The sequence below is a fragment of the Neovison vison genome, chromosome 10 (genome assembly GCF_020171115.1).
Source record: "Neovison vison isolate M4711 chromosome 10, ASM_NN_V1, whole genome shotgun sequence".
Classification (NCBI taxonomy): Eukaryota; Metazoa; Chordata; class Mammalia; order Carnivora; family Mustelidae; genus Neogale; species Neogale vison.
Genome location: NC_058100.1, coordinates 6223587 through 6248827, shown reverse-complemented (window position 1 = coordinate 6248827; position 25241 = coordinate 6223587). Strand labels below are relative to the sequence as shown.

At 47.4% G+C, this 25241-nt stretch overlaps 1 protein-coding gene across 1 annotated transcript in view; it reads right to left on the bottom strand.

Moving 5' to 3' along the window:
- Positions 1-14493: 14493 nt before the first annotated feature.
- Positions 14494-25241, bottom strand: part of ATF6 (activating transcription factor 6) — a gene marked incomplete at its 5' end in the record, with an annotated part of 214184 nt that continues 203436 nt past the window's right edge. Inside the window, one exon of the mRNA XM_044267818.1 lies at positions 14494-19364. Coding sequence (XP_044123753.1) covers positions 19156-19364 — 209 coding nt within the window. The remainder of the gene's footprint in view (positions 19365-25241) is intronic.

The window sequence follows — 25241 nt, the reverse complement described above, 5'->3', positions numbered from 1 at the left end:
ATGTGGCTGTCCAATTTCCCCAACACCATTTGTTGAAGAAGCTGTCTTTTTTCCATTGGATATTCTTTCCTGCTTTGCTGAAGATTAGTTGACCATGGAGTTGAGGGTCTATTTATGGGCTCTCTATTCTGTTCCATTGATATATGTGTCTGTTTTTGTGCCAATATCATACTGTCTTACTGATTACAGCTTTGTAATAGAGCTTGAAGTCTGGAATTGTGATGCCACCAACTTTTGTTTTCTTTTTCAACATTCTTCTGACTATCCAGGGTCTTTTCTGTTCCATATAAATTTTAGGATTATTTGTTCCATTTCCTTGAAAAAAAAAAGGATGGTATTTTGATAGGGATTGCATCAAATGTGTAGCATAGACATTTTCACAATATTTGTTCTTCCAATCCATGAGCATGGAATGTTTTTCCATTTCTTTGTGTCTTCCTTGATTTCTTTCATGAGCACTTTATAGTTTTCTGAGTACATATTCTTGGCCTTTTTGGTTAGGTTTATTCCTAGGTATCTTATGGTTTGGGGTGCAATTGTAAATGGGACTGACTCCATAATTTCTCTTTCTTCTGTCTTGCTGTTGGTATATAGAAATGCAACTGATTTCTGTGCATTGATTTGAAATCCTGACACTTTACTGAATTCCTGTATGAGTTCTAGCGGTTTTGGAATGGAGTCCTTTGGGTTTTCCACATAAAGTATCGTATCATCTGCAAAGAGTGAGAGTTTGACTTCTTCTTTGCGGATTCAGATGCCTTTTATTTCTTTTTGTTGTCTGATTGCTGAGGCTAGGACTTCTAGTACTATGCTGATTAGCAGTGGTCGTAGTGGACATCCCTGCCATGTTCCTGACCTTAGGGGGAAAGCTCTCAGTTTTTCCCCATTGAGAATGATATTTGCTGTGGGTTTTTCATAGATGGCTTTCATGATATTGACGTATGTACCCTCTGTGCCTACACTGTGAAGGCTTTTGATCAAGAAAGGATGCTGTACTTTGTCAAGTGCTTTTTCAGCATCTGTTGAGAGGATCATATGGTTCTTGTTCTTTCTGTTATTAATGTATTGTATCACATTGATTTGCAGATGTTGAACCAACCTTGCAGCCCAGGAATAAATCCCACTTGGTCATGGTGAATAATCCTTTTAATGCACTGTTGGATCCTATTGGCTAGTATTTTGGGGAGAATTTTCACATCTGTGTTCGTCAGGAATATTGGTCTGTAATTCTCCTTTTTGATCCCTTGTTTTGGGATCAAGGTAATGCTGGCCTCATAAAATGAGTTTGGAAGTTTTCCTTCCATTTCTATTTTTTGGAACAGTTTCAGGAAAATGGTATTAATTCTTCTTTAAATGTTTGGTAGGATTCCCTTGGGAAGCCATCTGGCCCTGGGCTCTTGTTTGTTGGGAGATTTTTGAAGACTGCTTCAATCTCCTTACTGGTTATGGGTCTGTTCAGGTTTTCTATTTCTTCCTGGTTCAGTTTTGGTAGTTTATATGTCTCTAGGAATGCATGCATTTCTTCCAGATTGTCAAATGTTCTGGCGTATAGTTGCTCATGATATGATCTCATAATTGTTTGTATTTCCTTGGTGTTGATTGTGATCTCTCCTCTTTCATTCATGATTTTATTAATTTGGGTCCTATCTCTTTTCTTTTTGATAAGTCTGGCCAGGGGTTTATCATTCTTATTAATTCTTTCGAAGAACCAGTTCCTAGTTTTGTGGATCTGTTCTACTGTTCTTTTGGCTTCTATTTCATTGATTTCTGCTCTGATCTTTATTATTTCTCTTCTCCTGCTGGGTTTAGGCTTTCTTTGCTGTTCTTTCTCCAGCTCCTTTAGGTGTAGGGTTAGGTTGTGTATTTGAGACCTTTCTTGTTTCTTGACAAAAGTCTTGTATTGCTATAAACTGTCCCCTCAGGACCATCTTTGCTGTATCCCAAAGATTTTGAATAGTTGTGTTTTCATTTTCACGTGTTTCCAAGAATTTTTAAAATTCTTCTTTAATTTCCTGGTCGACCCATTCATTCTTTTATAGGGTGCTATTTAGCCCCCATATATTTGAGTTCTTTCCAACTTTCCTCTTGTGATTTAGTTCTAGTTTCAAAGCATTGTGGTCTGAAAATATGCAGGGAATGATTCCAATCTTTTGATACTGGTTGAGACCTGATATGTGACTCAGGATGTGATCTGTTCTGGAAAATGTTCCATGTGTGCTCGAGAAGAATATGTATTCTGTTGCTTTGGGATGGAATGTTGTGAATATATTTGTGATGTCCATCTGGTCCGTGTGTCATTTAAAACCTTTATTTCCTTGTTGATTTTTTGCTTAGATGATCTGTCCATTTCAGTGAGGGGGGGTGTTAAAGTCCCCTACTTTTATTGTATTATTGTTAATGTGTTTCTTTGATTTTGTTATTGTTTTATATTATTGGCTGCTCTCATGTTGGGAGCATAGATTTTTTTTTTAAGATTATTTATTTATTTATTTGTCAGAGACAGAGGGAGAGAGAGCGAGTGAGCACAGGCAGACAGAGAGGCAGGCAGAGTCAGAGGGAGAAGCAGGCTCCCCGCCGAGCAAGGAGCCTGATGTGGGACTCGATCCCAGGACCCTGGGATCATGACCTGAGCTGAAGGCAGCTGCTTAACCAACTGAGCCACCCAGGCGTCCCGGGAGCATAGATATTTAAAATTCTTAGATCTCTTGTTGGACAGACCCTTTAAGTATGATATAGTGTCCTTCCTCATCTCTTATTATAGTCTTTGGTTAAAATCTAATTTATCTGATATAAGGATTGCTACCCCAGCTTTCTTTTGATGTCCATTAGCATGAAAAATAGTTTTCCACCCCCTCACTTTAAATCTGGAGGTGTCTTTGGGTCTAAAATGAGTGTCTTGTAGACAGCTTATTGATTGGTCTTGTTTTTTTTTTTTATCCATTCTGATACCCTGCGTCTTTTGATTGGGGCATTTAGCCCATTTACATTCAGGATAACTATTGAAAGATATGAATTTATTGGAAGATATGCCATTATATTGCCTGTAAGGTGACTGTTACTGTATATTGTCTCTGTGTCTTTTTGGTCTTTTACTTTTAGGCTCTCTCTTTACTTAGAAGACTACTTTCAATATTTCCTGGAGGGCTGGTTTGGTGTTTTCAAATTCTTTTAGTTTCTGTTTGTCCTGGAAGCTTTTTATCTCTCCTTCTATTTTCAGTGATAGCCTAGCTGGATATAGTATTCTTGGCTGCATATTTTTCTCATTTAGTGCTCTGAATATATCATGCCAGTTCTTTCTGGCCTGCCAGGTCTCAGTGGATAGGTCTGCTGCCAATCTAATATTTCTACTGTTGTATGTTACAGATCTCTTGTCCTGAGCTGCTTTCAGGATTTTTCTCTTTGTTGCTGAGACTTATGAGTTTTACTATTAGATGATGAGGTGTGGACCTATTTGTATTGATTTTGAGGGGGATTCTCCTTGCCTCCTGGAGTTTAATGCTTCCCTTTGCCAAATTAGGGAAAATCTCTGCTATAATTTTCTCCAGTATACCTTCTGCCCCTGTCTCTCTTTCGTCTTCTCCTGAAATCCCATTTATTCTAATATTGTATTGTCTTATGGTACCACTTCTCTCTCAAATTCTCCCCTTGTGGTTCAGTAGTTGTTTGTCTCTCTTGCTCAGCTTCTTTATTCCCCATCATTTGTTCTTCTATATCACTAATTCTCTCTTCTGCCTCATTTATCCTAGCAGTCAGAGCCTCCATTTTTTATTGCACCTCATTAATAGCTTTTTTATTTCAACTTGGCTAGATTGTAGTTCTTTTATTTCTCCAGAAAGGGATTTTATTTCCCCCAGAAAGGGATTCTCTAGTATCTTTCATGGATTTTCCAAGCCCAGCTAGCACCTTCATAATTGTCATTCTGAACCCTAGTTCTAACTTATTACTAAAGTCCATATTGATTAGGTCCCTAGCTGTCGGTACTGCCTCTTGTTCTTTTTTTTGTAGTGAGTTTTTCCATCTTGTCATTTTATCCAGATAAGAGTAGGTGAATGAGAGAACAAAATACTAGAAGGGTAGCAATGACCCCAGAAAAATACACTAACCAAATCAGAAGAGACTTTCTGGAAAGCAGTCGATTGTCTGTTCCTGGAACTGCTGCTCTTTTTCTCTTCTATCTCCTGTTAAGTTTGTAGGTGTTCAGAATGGTTTGATAACTATCTAGCTGAACTCTTGGGACCTGATGATATTTAGGTCTCCTACTCTGCCATGTTGCTCCTCCTTCTCCCAGAATAGACTTTTGTTAGCTTAGGCTAGAAAGATTTTATTGGAAAGAATCTGGAAAGTTTGTAGACTCAAGGCAAATCTGGAAAATCAAGACATGGGAAGAACAGAACTAGGTCAGGCCTGGGGTCCCAAGTAGCCTGATGTCCTGAGGTGAGTTGTCTTCTGCATAGCCTCACAGCAGACTCTGCTTTAACCACCTGCAGTCCCCAGGTGTCTCCATTCAGGATGCAGATTTCCAAAAGAGGGTCTGATGTGTATGACTGGCTCTAAAGCCTATAGCCCTAATGAGGCTGGGATTCTGTGAGTGACAACCCACCCCAATCACAGGAGGCTAGGAAGGGCCACTTCCCCCAAAGAAGGGCTGCTGAGCAGACAAAAAACAAAAACAAAAAATGAAACTAGAAGTCTTCTATGAAGGTTTTCTTTAATAGTAATGCCACTAAGGTATTTAAAATGTGATTCAGTTTCTCAGTGTTCAGTTTATACATAATACTTTGGGTAACCATTCAGATTTCTCTGTTTGTGCAGCTGCTGGAGAGTTTATGGTGCATTGTGTCTCACCCATTGCGAGTCTGTCTGTTTGATGGTGTCCATGCTGATTTTACCTCTCTCCTGGTTCTATTTTATGTTTTTATATTTTTTATTTTTTCATTTTATTTTATTTTATTTCTTTTCAGTGTTCCAAAATTCATTGTTTATGAGCCACACCCAGTGCTCCATGTAATGCATACCCTCCATAATATCCACCACCAGGCTCACCCAACCCCCCTATTTTATATATTTTTAATTATTTTATTTTATTATTTTATTTTTTTCAAGATTTTATTTCTTTATTTGACAGAGATCACAAGCAGGCAGAGAGGCAGGCAGAGAGAGAGAGGGGCAAGCAGACTCTCTGCTGAGTAGAAAGCCTGATGTGGGGCTCCATGCCAGGACCCTGAGATCATGACCTGAGCCGAAGGCAGGGCTTAATCCATTGAGCCACCCAGGCACCCCATAATTAATTTTTTAATTTTAATTTCACTATAGTTAACAGACAGCATTATGTTAGTTTCAGGTGTACAATATGGTGATTCAGCACTTCCATACATCACCTCCTGCTCATCGTGATGAGTGTGCTCTTAATCCCTTCGCCTTTTTCCCCCATCCACCCCACCATCAGATTTGTTCTCTTTAGATAAGAGTCTGTTCCTTTGTTTTGTTTCTTAAACTCCACATATGAAATCATATGGTGTTTCTCTTTCTCCGACTGATCATTTCCGTTAGCATTGTACACTTTAGCTCCATCCATGTCGAGCAAATGGCAAGATTTCACTCTTTTTGATGTTGGAGTACTAGGCTATTGTATATATGCACCACAGCATTTATCCGTTCGTCAACTGATGGACATTTGGGCTCCTTCCATAATTTGGCTACTGTAGATAATGCTGCTATAAACATGACGGTGCCTGTGTCTCTTTGATTTAGTATTTTTGTACTCTTTAGATATATACCCAGTAGTGTAATTGCTGGGTCTTAAGGTAGCTCTGTTTTTTCAGAGCTACTGTTTTCCAGAGGGGCTGCACCAGTTGCATTCCCACCAGCAGTGTAAGAGGGATTCCCTCCCCTTTCTCCACATCCTCACCGACACCTGTTGTTTCTTGTGTTGCTGGTTTTAGGCATTCTGAGAGGTGTGAGGTGCTATCTCATTGGTGTTTTGATTTGCATTTCCCTGATCCCAAGTGATGTTGAGCATCTTTTTGTATTTTATATTTTTAAAGTTCTTTTTTCTAACTTGCCATCTTTGTGTTTGCTGTGCTTTTGTGTTTTGTTTTCCTGGAATAAGGCAGAGTAGAAATGAGTAGATTATCTGTGACTCTTCAGGAATGTGTTATGGTGTTAAAGCAAGGTTCATCGGTCCTGAGAGCTTTCCCCCTGGAAGGGCTTGTAGTTTGGAAGCCAGCGGTTACAGGAACCTTGTGGCAGGGTGTCCCGGGAGTTCTCTACTTTTTAAGTGTTCCCAGAGTCATTAGATGCAAACAAGTCTCAAACGTTTCCTGCATGACACTCCTCTGTTTAGGGGCATGCAGTGTGACCTGTGGGGGTGCAGGCCTGTTTCTTCTGTGTGTGTGTGAGAGAAAGAGACAGAGAGACAGAGAAAGAGAGAGAACAAAGGGAAGTCAGTTGAAACAGCTTGGAGCAGGGCTGTGCTCTGGGGTTATTTTCCATGTGACCTCAGCTGAGCTCTCTCTCTGGAGGAGATCGCCTGGCCTGGGAGCACCAAGGAAAATTTGGCAGTGCCTTGGGGAGTTAAAGTGCAGCCAATAGCAGCAGGTGCCAGGAACAGGCCGGAAAACTCTGGTGAACTTCCCAGAGTCACATAGCCGCCTCATTTCAGGGTTGGAGAGGCAAAGCGAGGGCTGGCTAGAAAGTCGGAAAGTCCGCCCGCTGCCCTCAGAAGTATCCAGCTCCACCCGCCACAAGACATTGGCTTTTCCCCCCTGAACCCGGAGACCCGGTGGAGGGAAGGGGGTGTCACCAGGGATGTCTAGGTGTTAGGCTCTTTCGGGTCCCTCCTCCAGGCTGGCTCAGATGGAGGGCAGCTGGTGGCAAGGACACGGCATGTGTCCCAAAGAGATTTGGGGAGGTACCACAGTCCTCTCAGGACCGTGACAGAGAATTCAGGAAATGTCCATCCTCTCCTCCCTGCGGGGCCTGAGCTCCTACTTCCCACTGCTCACTCATCTTGTCCATGGCCCCCACGGCGGCAGCCTCGCCGAGGTCCCTGAGCTTGAGGACCCGTGTGCGCACCAGCTTGTTCAAGCTTTCTGCTCCTCTGTCGCGCTGGGCATGGCGGCTGACCGCATTGACCCCTTGTCCACCAGCCATGGCTGGGAAGAAGGTCTCAGAGTAGGGCTTAGTCAAGGTTAACTCCGCTGGCTTTTCCTCTTGCCAAAGGGCCACTGGGAGGGTGCTTAAGACCTTTCAAGTCAAGAAAGGCTCTTGTCGAAAGTGCCATGGAAGGAATCCTTGGGCCCCAGGGCCACTTGGCCCGTGAGGCATGTCTGGTTGTTGGAGAACAGCAACTCTCTTAACTTCCGGTGAAACACGCTCACTTTCGGCAGGTTGATCCTTCTGTCTTTCTTTCTAGGAAACTCCTCAGAGTATGACTTTGCTGAGATAGGGCCGCCCAAGCTCCAGGAACAGTTCGGGCTGTTCAAAACCACTCTCAGCATCACAGTGGCGCTCGAAGAGTCAGGAAGTTCTCTCCCAGCGGGTTTGCCCCCCCGAGCACAGAAGGCCCCCACACAAGAGGTTACACTGGCTGGAGCTCACCTTCCCTGCCCCAGCTCAGACTGCTCCCCACCAACCCCCCGCAAGGCCCTGAGGGGTGACCCTCCCCAGTCACTACCTGTGGGAATTCTCCCCACAAGTAAGGTCTTACCTCAAAGCCACCGCCCTCATGAAGACCTCCCTGGCTCACCCGGGGCGGCGCCCATCCTCGCCTCCCTCTTCGCCGGTGTCCTAGCGCACCCCCCATCACCCGGGCCTATCTGCTGCTAGAGGACGGCTCTGTGTCCCTGTCAGAGCCGGGCCAGGGCCTGGCGCAGAGGGATGCACGGGTGTACTGACGTATAGGCTGCCACCAGACAGCCCCATTCTGGTCACACAGAAGGACCTATGACCCTTAGGCCACAGTTGCCCTTCGGTCACCCTGGCCCTTCCAGCCCACGGTGCTCTGTCAGCAGTGGAATAAAGACCTTGGCCCCATTCTGACATCTTTGTCTCACAATGGCTCTTCTGTTTCAGAGGGGCCATTGTCCTCCGTGTTGCATTTCTAGAAAAGACAGCCTTCACGGGGGCGCCGTTGGGGTCCTGGCATTCCTGAAGGATAGACTCTACTGCCCACAGGGGCTCTGGAGGGGATGGGTTCCTGACCCTGGGGTCCCAAGAGGCTCCCCTTCTCCCCTTCTTTCCTCTCCCCTGAAGCACAAGACCATTGGTGGGCTCCTGCTCTCCGGCTTTCTGCCGCTGCTGGCCACCCCCCCACCCCCGAGGGGGGGGCAATCTGTGGCCGGGGGAGGCCAATCCACTTCCTGCTCCTTGGTGAGGCCAGGCCAGCGGTCGGGGTGGACGGAGGCAGAGCGGGGAGAGGGAAGTCTTCAAGGAAGTGGAGAGCCAAGGCCCTGGCCGTGCTCCCACAGGAAACTGCCAACTGGAAGCTCTGACGGTCTCAGACGTGACTGTGGGGATCCCGGGCTCCTCCGGGCAAGCTGGCAGGCCCCTCCGGGGGAGGGAACGGCTTGAGCTGAGGCATCGGGGGCACATAGCCTGGCATGGTGGGGCTGGTGTCCAGGGAGAAGGAACACTGACTAGTGGGGACCGTCGACATCTTGAAGCTCTTAATGTTGAGATCAGTTTCCGTAACCCCAGACGGTTCTTGGAGCTTTAACCGCCTCTTTCTTGACCCCTCAGGAAAGCAGCCCCATGGGGGAGAGCGTGGATCCCCCCACGGGGCAGTGGGGTCTTCATGCCTGCGCCGCCCCGACCAGCTCACTGGCAGAGACAGGACCTTCCTGCCCGCCTCCCGTGCGGTTCGCAGGGGCTACGTCGTGCAGACTACGTGCAGACTACGTCTGCGGGTGCTCGTTGCATGCACGTGGGGTATGGTCACACCTGGGCTCGGGAAGTCTCCTGATTGTGCAAAGCAGGTGGAAAGCCTTTCACCCACGAATTTAAGAGCCCGTGTAATTTTTCTCAGTTTAGTCTGCAAGGCTTTTTCTCTCTGTGACTTCATATTTGGGTGGCTCCCCTGGAGGGAAGCCATCGGGGTGAGATCTAAGAATGAGGGGCTGGGGCCAGGCCTCAGATAGGGGAACTGCACCCCAAGACAGGAGCCAGAGGCCTATGCCTGTCTGGGCTGTCTCTCAGCCTGAAGACTCCCGGGGGATGGGTCTGGCTTCCTTTGAGGCCTGCAGAGCTGGGGGCGGGAGGAGGAGGGAGGGGAATCAGGTCATCTGCCATATCCCTTCCCTTCCCGAGGGGCTGCTGTGGAGAGAAGCTGTCCACTCAGCCTTTTCCCAGAACCCTCCACGTGGCCAGAGCTGGGTGGGTTTGGGTCAACGCCAGCATTAGTGTGATTCCTTCTCTCCCTCCTGCCTCATCTTTCCTCTGTGGCTTCAGGCTCCTCTGGGTCAGCAGTGGTCTCCCCGCACCCGCTCATCAGGGCAACCCAGACCATCTCTCTTTCGTACGTCAAGGCCGGGGAGCCAGCTGGCCTCTGGTGCCCTCTCTGGTCTGGCCATTCTCCTCCCCGGTCCCTCTCCTTCCAAGAATATGCCATTTCACAGAAAGTTCCATTTTCACAGCTCTGGTCTTTTCACGCGTTTCCCAGTTCTAACATCACAGGAATGTCTGACATCATCTCCACTAGTGAATCCAGTGTTCACCAGACGCCACCCCTACCTCCCTGCCCTCCCTCCCGCCCCTCCTCTCCTGACCAGCTCTTTGCTGAGTCTGGCCTCTGACGATCCAGACACACTTCATTCTTTTCCCTGGAACCTGCTCTGCCCTCCAGCTCGAGGGCCGCGCGCTGCTCTGTAAGCATTAGAAGGCGAACTAGGTCTTGGCCTCCAAAGACAGTGTTTGTTGTTTCCCAAACTTTGCTGCACATGAGAATCCCTTGGGGAAATGGTAGCAACCCCCACCCACCCACCCACCGCCAAGCTGGGCCACAGCCTGTCCCCATGAAGTCAGAACGTCTGAGGGCGCGGGCCAGGCGGCGGCAGGTTTTAAAGGTCCCCGGGTGATTCCAGTGTGCGAAGTGTGGGCACCAGGAACTGAGCGCTGTGCCGGAGCGGGTCGGAGCCCCCGCCAGCCTCATGGCGTGTGGGGCACAGGCAGACCTTCAGAGCTGTGACGGAGGGGGACGAGGGGGCATTTTCTCCGGGGGCTCTCCCTTCCTCAGCCGAGGGCGCTGGGTCCAAGCGGATGAGGTGGGGGGCCCAGGAGCTCGGGCCCCAGGAGAGCCTCGGATCTGTAGGGAGGCAGGCCTCCAGCTCGGTGTCTCCTGCCTGGGCGCAGCCCGAGCCCTGGGCTTGTGGACGGACTGAGGGCACCCTTGGGATAAGGGGCCTGGGCCTGGTTCCCGGCCCGTAGCTGATGGCGAGGCCAGATGATGCGACCACGGGTGGGAGGCTAGGGAGGCCCAAGCTGCGACCCCCGCGGACTTTCAGAAAGGGAGTGACAGCAGGAAATTCTTTCGTGGTGTTTCCTTAAAAGCCCTGGCGATGGCAGCCTGGGAAGGTTGGGGTCTGGCAGAAGCCCGCTGCCCTCCCTCCTCTAGCCTCTCGGACAGGCAGCTCCATGGGTGGTTCGCAAACTCGTATCAGAACCTCTGGAGGGCTTGTGAAAACACAGATTGCTGGGCCCAGCCTCAGAGTCTGACTCAGAAGGTCTGGGTCAGGGCCAGAGAGGTGGTATTTCTAGCAAGTTCCCAAGTGCTGCAGAATGGAGGTCACCCTCACAGACCCACAGTCTGCAGCTTCTTCCGAGGTTCCCTTCCAGCTTGCCACAGTTGGAAGGTGGAGGGAATAAGAAAGGGGCAAGGAAAGCTCATGTGTCCTCCTCTGCTGAAGGAAGGCAGGCTCTCCCGCATCCTGGCCTCCAGGCCCAGCACCGGGCAGCAGGTGTCCTGCTCTGCACGGGCTCTGTGACTGCTTCCTTGTAGGGTGATGTCGTGAGTGTGTGGTGCCAAAACAGGCAAGAAATGCCAGTCTGTCATGTGCGCTCCAGGAAAGGCAAAGTCTGTCTGTGGCTTTCTAAATGCTCAGTACTTCAACTCAACAACAGATTTAGCCTAAAATGCCCCAAAGTGCCCTGTTCCAAGCACTCTGGCTCTACTGGGGACACAGCAGTGGCTTGGGCGTGGAGAGCCTTCCAGCCACTCTGGAGCTCACTGTCACGTGGGGGGCGTGGGTGCGCATAAGCCATTGCAGGGGTGAGTTTGGGAAGGAGAGGACAGATGTGGCTCTGGAAGCCCCCTGCCCTCCATCTACCTAAGAGGAGATTTTTCCCTCCTTGGACTGTTCATGCTTTGGTGACTTGTACCAGGCTATCAATCTCGGGGAGACGGAATTAACCCCAGATACGCTGCTGGCTGGAATGTGCTTCTAGTTGGGCTCACCTGAGTGGTGACCCGTAGAGCCATTTAACGAGAGGTTAAATGTTTCAGCATCTTTCCTGCTCATACTGTTCAAATTAAGACGAATTTCCAGTTCCCCTCCTGCTGAGGTTTGATGGAAACACCCAGGCTAGTGGAAGGGGGTTGCGGTAACTCTGCCTTCCTCCAGGCTGCCAGGCTGGAGGGGGCGATGGGTGCGTCTGATGTGAACAAGTCACTTAGCAGAGAATTCTAGTACCGCCAGGAAACCGGAGACAGTGTGGTGAACTGCATTCTTTTATGTCCTAGGACCAGCGGCCAAGTGAGGGGGTGAGCTCTGTGGCTGTGACAAAGGCACCGGCCGATGAATCTTCCATTCCAAAGCTCTCCTGAGAGCAGCCCGTGTCTAAATAAACTAATTTTGCAGGCTATCCAGAAATCTTACCCTCTTCTGGAAATTCTTTTTACTTTTCTGTGGGAATAGAGGGGTGACCCCATGGACCTGGGGAGGAGACGTCAGTCACATGTCTTTGAGGACAAGGATATTGTCTGGTTCATTGACTGTTTCCCACAGATCGGTGATGCGTGTCTGAGCCTGGGCCAACACTTAGAGTCTGTAGCAAAGTTTTAAATTCCGGGGCCACCACCTCTTTGCCATGGCCTGTGCTGAAATGCAGCCCAAGAATGCACGTTCCCTGGGTGCTCAGGCAGTGTAGATAACCCCGGAGGCCTCGAGAGTCAAGCAGGACACGGATGAAATGATTCAGGGCGGGCTTTGGGGTTCTCTGTTCTTCCTTTGTAACCAGCTGACGCTCTCCCGCAGAGGGCTATAGTGTCAACAGGGAACACCTTATAGTTGTGGGGTTCTCTGGTTAGCACCACAAGGCCCCCCACCTAAACAAGCACAGTTTTCAGGAGAGACAGTGCTGCAAATAGTTGTCCTGACCAGATGACCCACTTCTTCATATGGCCACGTTGTATCTCTTTGAAAGATCTGTCCTTTCGTACTAGACGAAAACATTTCAGTTTTGGAGCTGCACAATAGCTCTCTCTTCCAGCAGCCTCTTTTCCCATCTTATAGTCAGTATCCATACTAGAAGTTAATTCAGCAGTGAAACCCTCGTAGGTAGAGCTTTGATGGAGAGAGTAGGCAGTGGATGCAGCCTGGGGACAGGGCTGAACGTCTCTCTTAGACGTGAGTGGGGTGGGAAGGTCACCTGTGCCTTCAATTATGGGAGCGCCCAGCTCGTCCTCACCCCACTGGGTCACTCATCCAGGATGCAGACCACAAGGACTGAGGTCCAGGAGAAGCGGGCACAGCCCCCTGTGGGCTCTGCACGCAGCCAGCACTGAGCACGTGGCTTCAGGGGGACGGAGTTTACAGAAAACCCACCGGCTGTTGAGTCTTGCATCTTCGCTCTTGGAACGTAGCTCCAGCCCCGGTTGCCTGTGATATGTGGCTCGGTTTCTTCCTGTCTACCTCGTCTCCTGTTGCTTCCTTTGTGGCGCAGTGGAAGGAACGTGGCTTTAAAATCAAGCTCTGGTATGTGCTAGTTGTAAGATCTTGGGCAAGTTCCTTCATCCTTTTGTGCCAACTTCCTTTATCTGGAACACGTGAGTCGTGGTACACACATATGTCATAAGGCTGCCGTGAAGCCTGATGACCTAATGCTGGTAAACGCTTGGGCCAGTCTGGCAGGCGTGCTTCAGCATGGGTCAGCTGTTAGGAAATGAACCGAGGGACGGATTCTCTGCCCGTGTTTGTGGGCAGATACACCAGATGGTGTGATGGAGTGAAAGAGGCCATCGAGCCAAAGAGTAAACAAAACACGGGAAGCGGTCTGCCTTTCTACCGAGAAGGACAGTTAGACCCATCGCGGAGTGTGAGACGAGCCCTGTTGGTGGCACCGTGTCTGGTTCAACCCAGACGTCAGCAGTGGTTCTCCTTGGAGATCCGCAAATTGGCTTGAACTGTATCCCACACACAGAGCGGGGGCCCAGGGGACAATCGCATAGGATTTGGTTGGGGAGGAGGAAGATGGATTTCCCGGATCACCTCTGTGGCTTCACAGACTCTTGGGTTTTGAATCATCCTGTTTTACTGTCTGCGACCGGTTCTCACTAGTTCCATGGCAAGCATCCTCTCCGTACCCGCCCCCCCAACCCCAAACAACACTGACATAAAGCTGTGTGTGCAGCAGGCTTTTACAGAAGGTTTGGGACGATAAGAGGGATTTACACATGACGGCTCCAGCACCCAGAGACCGAGCCTGTGGCTCAATCCCACAGGCTCAGCCCTGCTGCTCAGCCCTTCCTCCAGTGTCGGCTTTCTTGGCAGAAGAGGGGACTTGAGGTCTTTTTCAAGAGGTCTGTTACAGTGTCTTTGGAAACACATGTAATTTTGTGTCTGAGAGAACCCTGATGTTATTCATTTGGTGTATTTCTAGAAGCATCTGGCTCCACAGGCCAACTGTGAGCTCCCTCAGGGCAGGACCTACACGAGATCTGGGACTCTGGAGGTGGAACAGTATGGTGGCCAGAATCCACATGCTGGAGTGGAATTGCCTGGGTCCGGATACTGGTTAGTCAGTGGTAGGGACCGGGTTGTTGGGAGGACGGGAACAGGACAGCAGGACTAGTGAGCCTAGAGCGGTGTTTGAGGCAAACACTAGGCACTCAGGGAATGCCCGCACTTATCACCTGTGGACGGACTCTGCTGGCAGTCTGCAGGACGGGCGGCCTGCACGGTGACATTGGTCATTCCAAGCTGGGAAGACGCCTGTGACATGACTGAGTAACCCAGGTTCCTGACGGAGAAGGATGAAGTAGCTGTTCTTAGACAAATCTTTCTCCTTGGTAAGATTGTAGTTGAAATATCTGGACACAATAAAGGAAACTTTTACTTAACCAGGCTGGGGTGGGGGGAGAGAGGAAAAGAGTTCTATTGTTTTCATCTAAACAGTAACAGGCCACAAGCCATTTTAGGTTTCCCTTCTCATTACTCATCTCTTCACATTCCAGATTCATTTGGGGTCTTTTTTTCTCTATATATACAGAACAAAACAAGGCAAGTTTAAAAATTCTTTATTTGAATCTTAGACAAAGAACAAGTATTGCATTGTGAAGACGTGCTTACAAGCGCGTAAGTCTGTTGTCACGGTTTCTTGATGCACCGTAAACCGACGCAGCTGCCGCAGGAGAGGATGGCGCCTCGTTCCTCCTCACCTTTAACCTGCTCTTCATTTAGCGCCGATGCAGCCTCGGAAGGAAAACCCTGGTGGAAGGCTTGGGGGACGCTCTCTCCCCGGGCTCTGATGGCTCCGGGGTGAAGCACATGGTCTTAGCCCAGCCACGCTTGCCAACGTGATGAGAAACAGGAAACTGGTGTCTTAAGGCCAGTAGTACCTGGGAGTTTTATCTAAAGTTCTTTCCCCTCTTATCTAGATGACTGACCAGTTAGGGCTGAGTGTGAGTTGGATGGGCTGATAGACCCTGACTGTGAAGAAGTCACCCCGCCGGCCTTTCTCCGGGGCGGCCCCCACTTAGATCAAGCCTCTTGGTTTAACTAGTGGTTACGAGCGGTGCTGTCTGCTGACCCTGGCAGATGACAAACTATGATTTATTTACTCCTTGGTTCCCCAAACTAATATAATTAAGTCTCTTAATGTGGCATTATTATAAGTCTCTCATGCTTAAAGTCAGCAAACCGCTATGTCAAAACCAGTGTCCACTATTTGGCAGTGGCTAGCCACGACATGATTCACACCCAAGACCAAATTTCCTGATCACGATGCCTTTGTCAGTCTTTTCATAATCCGACAGATAACACAACTATTAGAACAAGCTGCTCAAAGCTCTAGACTTATCTAAAATAAACTTTGTTTTAAGCTTAGTCACTAAAAATATAAGTTAACAGGCTACACTCTGATTTCTATGTCAGGTGGGAGAAAACGGCATTTCTTTCATGTGCACAGTTCCATCTGGACTCAAGCAACATGTTTGGGTAGTCCAGTGCTCTGTTTCTCTAGAAAATAAAAATCAACCACAACCTCTAGGAGTAGGGGACACAGAAGTTGCCCCCCTTCCCCGAAGTGACTGGGGTAGGAACGAGAATTTCTCCCATTTGCTTTCTTTAGGCTTTATTCTTGTTTTTAAGGTATGTGATATAATTAGTGCTTATATTAGCAGCAAAGATCCTAATTTCTGTAAATCAGAATGACTCCGGAAGGACAAAAGTAGCATTCTGTAAAAATGTGGGGATGCAGAGGTGGTGATAAGCATCTGTGGATTCCAGCATGAAGTGATCTTGAGAGGTGAATGTGCATGAAACAGCCAATGGGATGAAAGGCTTCATTCAAAGTTCAGTTCCTGGGAATCTCCTGCCAGAGGCGGAGTCGGCCCATGTGGGTGCAGTGGACCAAGCTTTAGGTGGAAACTGTCCTTGAGGTCAGGCTGCAGGGGACATGGGGTCAGACTCTGGCTCGTTGGTGAAAAGGGGTGATTTCTTCTATGTAGCTGAAAGTAGAAGTCATTTGGAGACTTTTCAGTGTTTGAAAGTCAAATACGGGTTTTTCCCTGTGCTCTTTTTTCTGTCAAGTTTTATAACCTGAGCTGAGTGAGAGGGCAAGAGCCAGAAATTAGTGCAAATGTCACAAGGAGCTGAAGAGGGGTCTGGTTTCCATCACACCAAAGGCCGCAGCCATGGCCGTCTCATCGGGGTCACTGCTGTGCCGACGGGAGCTCATGCCCGGGGTGGAAGAGTCAGGCCAGGAAGGTTTGTTGGGACGGTGTCTCTTTAAAAAGGATAGAAAAATCAGTTTGAATCCCAAGTTGCTTGTCTGTTTCTCAGTCCTGTTTATTCCGCGCTCAAGAATGACTCATAACATTGCTGCTTTCAAATACCTCCGTGGCTGCTTCTTGCTCACAAGAAAAGGCAGAGACGTGTCTGCTTGGTGCTGGGGCCTGTGGGCATTTAGAGAAAAGTTCGGAGATGCTCTGAGCTTTTATAGTTAACAGATTGTTTTTGTTTTTGTACTTGTGAAAAGATAAACCTCACCCAGTAATGTAATGGAAAGCTTCTGGATGACAAGCATGGCAAACTTTTGATTCAAGATGATTCTTTTAGAAATCCCAGCTTTGGAGAGAGGCTATTCACATGGAGCCGTTCGTCTGTTCTGCTGCGGGCCCTAGCCTGGAGGGCGGGGATCCCCGACGCCTGACTCCGTAGTTAGCGCGAGGAACCATCTGCTGCCACGAAGCCTCGGCACGCGGGGCTCAGAGGCAGGTGGGAGAGCAGCTCCGGCCGCGCCTGCCAGCACCGCCTGGGGGAGAAGGGGTCGGGGGACAAAGGGGACAGAGTTCTCTACCCCATGGGTGGACTTGACTCCTCTAGGGTATCTAATTATCCCACAAGCTTGCAAAATCCCACTTAATAAAAAAATAAATTAAGATACTGATATATATCCCAGGCTACAATCCCGAAAAGGCCATTTTATCCTAAAACTCAAAAAGCAGCTTAATATATTCATCAGTCAGAGCCAGCTTCTCCTTCCCAGCAGGCCGACCGGGTGTGAGCACAGACACTACATCAAAACTGCGCAGGAATTAGTGAGCTCTGACGGCAGTTACAAAAGCAGAGGACTGCTTCGCAGTGGCTGTTCTCTCCCTTCTGGGGACTTCACCCTGGGGAGAAGGCTGCTCCCTCATCTCAGAAGGATCCCCTCGAGAACCGGTAACGGGGAGAAAGCGGGCGCGGCTCCCAGGCCGCCGGCCCCCGCATCCCCGCCCATGGGAGAGGCGTCGTCGGGGGCAGATGGGACATGACTGCCACTGTCGGTCAGACCGGTCAGGGACGGTGTGCGGGTGAGAGTCGGAGCTCGGGAGAGGCGGCAACGTCCGTAAGGCTGTGCCTGTGACCGCTGTGACAGCTCCAGTGGACTAACAGCTTGGGAAGGACCACGGCCCCCTTCCCGCTGGCTGGGGCCATGGCTCTTGGCTCGGCTGGTGCGCACGACGGGGAGGAAGAGCCGGGACGGGAGGAGACACCCCCGAGGGAAGGCTGTCCTCCACCTGCAGGTTTTGTCCCATGGCCCCGGGAAGGGGGTTCCCATGTGGATGTTGCCCCGACAGCCGCACTGGGGGCCGCGTGGCCTGGACTCTCACTGGCTCGCGTAGGGCGGGGTGGGGGCAGAGTTGAGGCTCATTAACGTGGCCGAACCCCAGAGTGCCGGGGAGCCGGGCAGCAGAGTGCCCCGCTGGCCACACGAAGTCACACGGATCTCAGAGCACATCTGATGAGCTCAGGCAGAGGCGCCGCTATCCAGAAGTTTCCTCGGGATTATTCAGGAGCCAGGCTGGCCCTCGTGGGCAGAAGGGGGCTGGGGCACCCCGCAGGACTCGCACCGACGGTCTTTCCTCAGGCTCAGAGCAGCGGAAGGCCGGAGCAGGGACTGGAAGGCATGAGAGCCGACCTGGGCAAGCAGATTAGGGTAAGAAGCCGCGTCTGCAGAACCAGTTCTAGCAAGAAAGTGTGAAGCTTCGTAGAACAGGACTCACTTTATAAACTGAAGGCAGAAGAACATCAGTGAGAAGAAAGTAGTCAGGGTACAGTGAGAGATGAGGGAATGCAGTTAGGGCTGGTTTTTGTTTGTTTGTTTGTGTTTTTCCCAACCATGGGAGGACAAAAATGTTAATTCCTTCACTGTCTTTTTCACTGGAGAAACTGGGAATTCTTGCTGTATTGTGGGATGCCCTCCGGGAGCAGGAGTCTAAGCCAGTCTGTCCGCAGAGTCTTGAGGAATAAATACTTGTCAATTCTCATGAGGAGAAAAAACTCATCTGCTTAACAGCACGCTGCGTGTCCCTCAGCTGAATTCGGTGTCATCGTGTTAACGTGTTACGGGTGGGGATTCACAGCAAAGCTGAAGGGTCTGTCCCGGGGTCCCTGCGGACCTGCACCGGACGAGGAAAGAGCACATACAAGCACGTACGCTAGCCTGCAGAGCCTTAAAATGAAGGCTGCCGTGGCTTTCACCCTCCGCTCCGGGCACATCAAAACTTAAAGCATTTTGAGCGTGTAACAGAGCCGGCTCCTTCCACAGCGCGCGCTCTCTGCCCTTCCCTGACGCTCTCTGCCTTTGGTCCTCCCCCGGCGCCCCTGTGCGGTTCTGCACACACCGGGTCAGGTGGGAGCCACCATTCCCTGGCCAAGACCAACTTTACCAATGGGGATTTTTTTCCCTTTTACTAAAGTTCTCAATTGTCTTGACTCTTTTGGGGACAATTTTCGCTGTTCTGGTTTTGAAATCTATTTCCAATAAGCACTATATCCACAATGGATTGGCTTTAAATTAATAAAAACTCTAATTGCTGGAAACATCAGTGTGCTGTACAGCTGTAAATAAAAATCTGTCAGTAAGTGAAATGGCAGAGAAGGGAAGAAGATCTTATTTTAACGATGACTATTTAAACACAAAAGAAGTACAGAAGGAAAAGCAATTGAGGAAGGTACAGGGAAAAATCGACACCGGGCAGCCACGGAGGACGCAGGCAGCATCTGCTGCTGGAGAAAGGCGGTCTGCCTCACGTCTGAATGTCATGTCAGTGCTTTCCGGCAGATGGTGAGAACCCCAGCTCTCTGCCGGCCACCAAGAGGGCAGACAGGAACAGGTCTCTCCCCTGCTCGCCAGCTCGGCAGGATCCCACCGGGTTTTCGCGCGCGGCCTCAGAGGCTACTGTAGTGACTCCGGGATGGTGCTGAGCACGTGGGCTGCCTCCGGGGCTGCTGCGGGCGAGCCGAAGAACGCGTTGGTTTGATTCCTCTGCTGATCTCGGAGGTAAGGGGGAACCGACGAGCTCTTGATGTGGAGGATCCGGGTATCCATCACCTGACAGTCAATCTGCATCATCACTTCGTAGTCCTGCCCGTTGATGACGTTCTCTGTGGGGAGGGAGACACAAGGCATAAACAGTCACCAGCACGTACGATTCTACCGTAAGCTTCCAGCCCAGAGAGAACCTAAATAAGCTTTATGGGTGTGAACTGCCAACGGGCTTTCAAGGGACAGCGGGACTCCATCAGTCTCCGACAGCTGGGCTAGGCCCTGGGACGGCCTGTCCTCCTAGATTCCGGCTCCCAAACTGGGAGGGTCTTGGAGCAGTGGCAGAGTCCGCCCAGAGCATGACGGTTTCAGCGGAGGACGGAGGGGAGACACCTCAGCGCCCCCCTCCCCTTCAGCAATGGGAAGGAACACTTGTCAGAAGAACCAGCCTGCCGTGTGCACGGTCAGGACTCTCTGGCTGCGATCACTGCCTCCCACTCATCACTCATCAGCACTGTTTCTAATATCAGTAAGACACCCCCGGCTACAAATTTAAGGCTTGGCCTTAGCAGCGTGAAGTACAGTGAAGACCGACAACAACAAGGTGCAGTGGCGGCAACGATGCTCTCGCATCAGATTCCAGAGCTCTTGATTCTCGGTGCAAGAGACAAGGACGTTTCTGATTTGGGACTAGAGGGAGCGCCGCTGGACTCGCAGGTGAACTAGAGGCCAGCTGCGGAGGGAGCAGGAAAACCACACAGCGTCGCTCATGTACCACGTCCAGGGGAACTCCCCACACGTTTCACACACACGCTCTTCCTCAGAGGATGAACACTCTATTTTAGGGAGAGGGCCAAATTAGTTCCGGATTTGTAATTCTGGGTAGCCATTTTCCGACTTGTAGTCAATGAAACTTGGGCATAAGACTGAGGAGAGATTGTAGACAGTCTCTCCAAGTCCAGCCGGAATTCACAGCAGGGCAGTTAGAAGGTGGGCGAGTGTTTAATAACGCTGGCATCTGTTCGCATGTCCCCCGTGAGTCCGGAAATGGGAGTGGGGACCGGGCGAAGTCCTAGTCTTACTGCGTGTTTATGAAGATGACCTACAGCCAGCCAGTGACTTTTAAAATTAAATATCTGGCTTCTCTAGGACCAAGAACTGAACTTAGAAGTAGAATTAATATTTTTTTGTTTTTACTTCAACACTATACACACCAAGTGTTAGAAATCTAGAGGAAGAAAATCCAAAGTTTGACATTTGATCTTCAGATTCCATTGTTCTGTTTGGGAAAATTAAGCCTTGGAGTGTGTCACAGTTTAGGACTTAGGACCTAGGACCTAGGACCTTTAGGACCTTAGGACTTAGGACCTAATCCAGGGGGTCTTAAATTAGGGTCTAATGAACAGACTTCAGGGAGTCTGTAAGTTCCCTGGAACTGCATGTGACGTTTTATTTGTGTGTTCATTTTTCTGGAGAGGAGCCCCATTGGATTCTTAAAGGGGTCTTAAAGTTTCCCCGAAGTTGAAAACTACTGGATCCAATAACCTACCAATTTTAAGTTCCTCAAGCAGATGTTATAGTCTGTGTTCAAGCCAATGGAAGACATCATTCCTCCATTTCTACTTTTACTTTTAAAATAGTCTCAGTTGGTGATTAATTTCTCATTACAAGTCTTATAAATCTCTTCTATTACCGTTAAAGCTAATCTCCTTTCCCAGCCTTACTAGAGAGGATGAACAGCCAGTTGCCCCGTGCACTAAGCCTCCTGTTCTTTAAGACCGTCACTGTGGACACTTTGGTTTCTAAGTCCTACTGATATGCAATGAAAATAAGTGTTTTAGCTTTTTAAAAAAACAGGTATAACTGGTATGAAATACATTATTTTAGTTTCAGCTGTACACCTTGGTGATTCCACATTTATATACATTGCAAAATGATTGTCACACTAAGTCTAGGTACCATGTGTCACTACACAAAAGTTAATACAAAATTACCACCTGTATTCCATGCTGTGTATTAAATCCACAGGACCCAACTTATTTTACAACTCTACGTTTGTGTACTTCTTGATCTCTTTCCCATTTTGCTCCCTACTCCAACCCACTTTCCCCTCTGGCAAGGGGCAATCTGTTCTCTATGAGTCTGGGTTTTATTTTTTAGATTTATTAGGTTTTATTCATTAGATTCTACATATAAGTGAAGTCATGCGGTATATGCCTTCGTCAAAGTCTGCTTATTTAAATTAGCGTAACATCCGTTAGGTCCATCCACATTGCAAAAGGCAAGATTTCGTTCTTTATGGCCAGATACGCTTCCACTGTATATACATGTATCACACACACGCGCCACATCTCCATCCAGTCATCTGTCAGTGGACAAGGTTGTTTCCTTATCTTGGCTCCTGTAAATAACGCTGCAGTGCACACAGCAGTGCATATATCTTTTCAAATTAGTGTTTTCAGTTTCTTTAGATAGATATCTAGTAGTGGGACTGCTGGATCACAGGGCCCTTCTCTTTTCAGATTATGAGAAACTTCTGTATCATGTCCACAGTGGCTACACCGACTGACAATGCCATACACGAGGGTTTCATGATTTCAGGTCTTCAAGTCTGTAATGCACTCTGAGTTAATTTTTCTATATGGTATAAAATGGTCCAGTTTCATTCTTCTGTGTGTAGTGATTCAGTTTTCCCAACACCATTTACTGTCTCTTCTTCCTTCTCTCTTGCTTCCTTTGTCAAAAATTAATGAACCTGTGGTTTTGATCTGTTTGTGGGAATGCAAGCTGGTGCAGCCACTTTGGAAAACAGTATGGAGGTTCCTCAAAAAGTTGAAAATAGATCTACCCTGTGACCCAGCAATTGTATTACTGGGTATTTACCCCAAAGTAATATAAAAATGTAGTGATCCAAGGGGCACGTGCACATGCATGTTTATAGTAGCAACGTCCACAATAGCCAAACTATGGAAATAACCTAGATGTCCATCAACAGATGAATGGGTAAAGAAGATGTGTGCGGTACGTATATATATGATGGAATACTATGCAGCCATCAAAACCAAAATCGTGCCATTTGCAATGATGTGGATGGAGCTAGAAGGTATTATGCTAAGTGAAATAAGTTGATCAGAGAAAGACAATTATCATATTATCTATCTGATACGAGGAATTTGAGAGGCAGGGCGAGGGGTTGTGGGGGTAGGGAGAAATGAAACAAGATGGGACCAGGGAGGGAAACATACCATAAGACTCAATCTCATGAAACAAACTGAAGCTTGCCGGAGGGGAGGGAGGTTGGACGGACAGGGTGGTTGGGGAGGGTATGTGCTATGGTGAGGGCTGTGAGTTGTGTAAGACTGATGATTCACAGACCTGTACCCCTGAAGCAAATAATACATTATATGTTTTTTAAAAATTAACTGTATACAGGAAGGTTTATATATGGGCTCTCAATTCTATTCCACTGATCTTTGTGTTTTTTTGCACTAGTGAGATACTGTTTTGATTACTATAGCTTTGTGTTCTAGTTTGAAATCAGGGAGCATGATACCTCTGGTTTTGGTCTTTCTCAACATTGCTTTGAGTAGTCAGGGCCTTCTGTGGTTCCACATAAATTGTGCAAGTACTTGTTCTGTGAAAAATGCTATTGGTATTTCGATAGGAATGGCAGTAAATCTGTAGGATGCTTTGGTTAGTATGGATATTTAACAGTATGAATTCTTCCAATCCATGAGCATGAAACATCTTTCCACTTACCTATATCTTCTTTAATTTCTTATTAATGGTTTATAGTTTTCAGTATATAGGTCTTTCACCTCCCTGGTTAAATTTATTCTGAGGTGTTTTATTGTTATTAACATAACTGTAATTGGGATTATTTTCTGAACTTCTCTGACAGTTCATTATTCATATACAGTCCCGCATCGGGCTCTCTGCTCAGCAGGGAGCCCGCTTCCATCTCTCTCTCTCTCTCTGCCTGCCTCTCCATCTACTTGTGATCTCTCTCTATCAAATAAATAAATAAAATCTATAAATAAAAAAAAGAAACTAGAAAAAAGAACAAAGCACAATGTTAGTAGAAGGAAGGAAATAAGGATCAGAGCAGAAATAATGAAATAGAGACTAAAAAGATAATGGGAAAGATAAGTGAAACTAAGAGCTAGTTAGTGCAATGAATCCCACTTGATGGTGGTGTATGATCATTTTAATATATTGCATTTGGTTTGCTCATATTTTGTTGAGGATTTTTACATCTAGGTTTATCAGGGATAGTGTCTTAAAATTTTTTTGTGGTGTCTTTGTCTGGTTTGAGTATCTGGGTAATGCTGATCATGTAAAATGAGTCTGAAAGCATTCCCTCCTCTTCATTTTTTGGAAGAATTTGAGAAAGATGGATATTAAATCTTTAAATGTTTGATAGAATTCACTAGTGAAACCATCTGCCCCTAGATCCTTTTGTTTGGAGGTTTTTGATTACTGATTCAATCTTCATAATTGCTCTACTCAGATTTTCTATTTCTTTGTAGTTCAGTCTTGGAAAATCGTGTTTCTATAAATTTATCCATTTCTTCTAGGTTGTTCAATTTGTTGGCATATAATTTTTCATAGTATTTTCTTATGATCCTTTGTATCAACTCTCATTTCTTAAATTATTTATTTGAGCCCCGTCTTTTCTTGGTGAGTCTAACTAAAAGTTTGTCTATTTTGTTTATCTTTTCAAAGAACTGGCTCTTAGTTTCACTTATCTTTCCCATTATCTTTTTAATCTCTATTTCATTATTTCTGCTCTGATCCTTATTTCCTTCCTTCTACTAACATTGTGCTTTGTTCTTTTTTCTAGTTTCTTTTTTTTTTTATTTAAAGATTTTATTTATTTATTTATTTATTTGATAGAGAGAGATCACAAGTAGATGGAGAGGCAGGCAGAGAGAGAGAGAGAGAGAGAGATGGAAGCAGGCTCCCTGCTGAGCAGAGAGCCCGATGCGGGACTCGATCCCAGGACCCTGAGAGAGAGAGAGAGAGAGAGAGATGGAAGCAGGCTCCCTGCTGAGCAGAGAGCCCGATGCGGGACTCGATCCCAGGACCCTGAGATCATGACCTGAGCCGAAGGCAGTGGCTTAACCCACTGAGCCACCCAGGCACCCCCTCTAGTTTAAGTGTAAATTGTTTGAGATGTTTCTTGAAATAAACCTGTATCATTATGAACTTCCCTCTTTTGCCCATCTCACGGATTTTACATTTTTCATTTGTTACTCGGTATTTTTAAATTTCATCTTTGACGACTTCTATGATTCAGTAATGTGTTTAGTTTTTCTAGTTTTCTTCTTGTAACTGATTTCTAATTTCATACTGTTGCAGTCAGAAAAGATGCCTGAAAGGACTTCAACCTTCTTGAATTTACTGAGACATGTTTTGTGGCCTAATATGTGATCTATCCTGGAGAATGTTCCAGAGGTACTAGAGAAGAATGTTTATTCTGCTGCTTTTGGATGTAATGTTCTCTGTCTATTAAGTCCATCCAGTCTAATGTGTAATTTAAGGCTGATGATTCCTTACTGATTTTCTGTCTAGATGATCTATCCATCAACATTAAGTACTACTGTCAATTTCTCTCTTTATATATCTGGTACACCTGTGTTAGGGGCATATATGTTTATAAATTTATATCTCCTTGATAGATTGACCCCATTATCATTATGTAGTTCCCTTCTTTGCCTTTTATTTGTCTTCAGCCACTCTACATCTTTTGACTGGAGAATTTATAGTCTGTTTATATTAAAGTGACTATCGATAGGTATGTACTTATTGCCATTTTGTCACCTGTTTTCTGGCTGTTTTTGTAGTTTCTCTGTTTCTTTTTCTTACCTCCCTGTGGTCTGATGACTTTCTTTAGTATTAAGCTTAGGTTCCTTTCTCCTTTTCTTTTGTGTATTTAAGTTTTTGTTTTGTGGTCACTATGAGGCTCACATACATTATCCTAAGTATGTAACAGT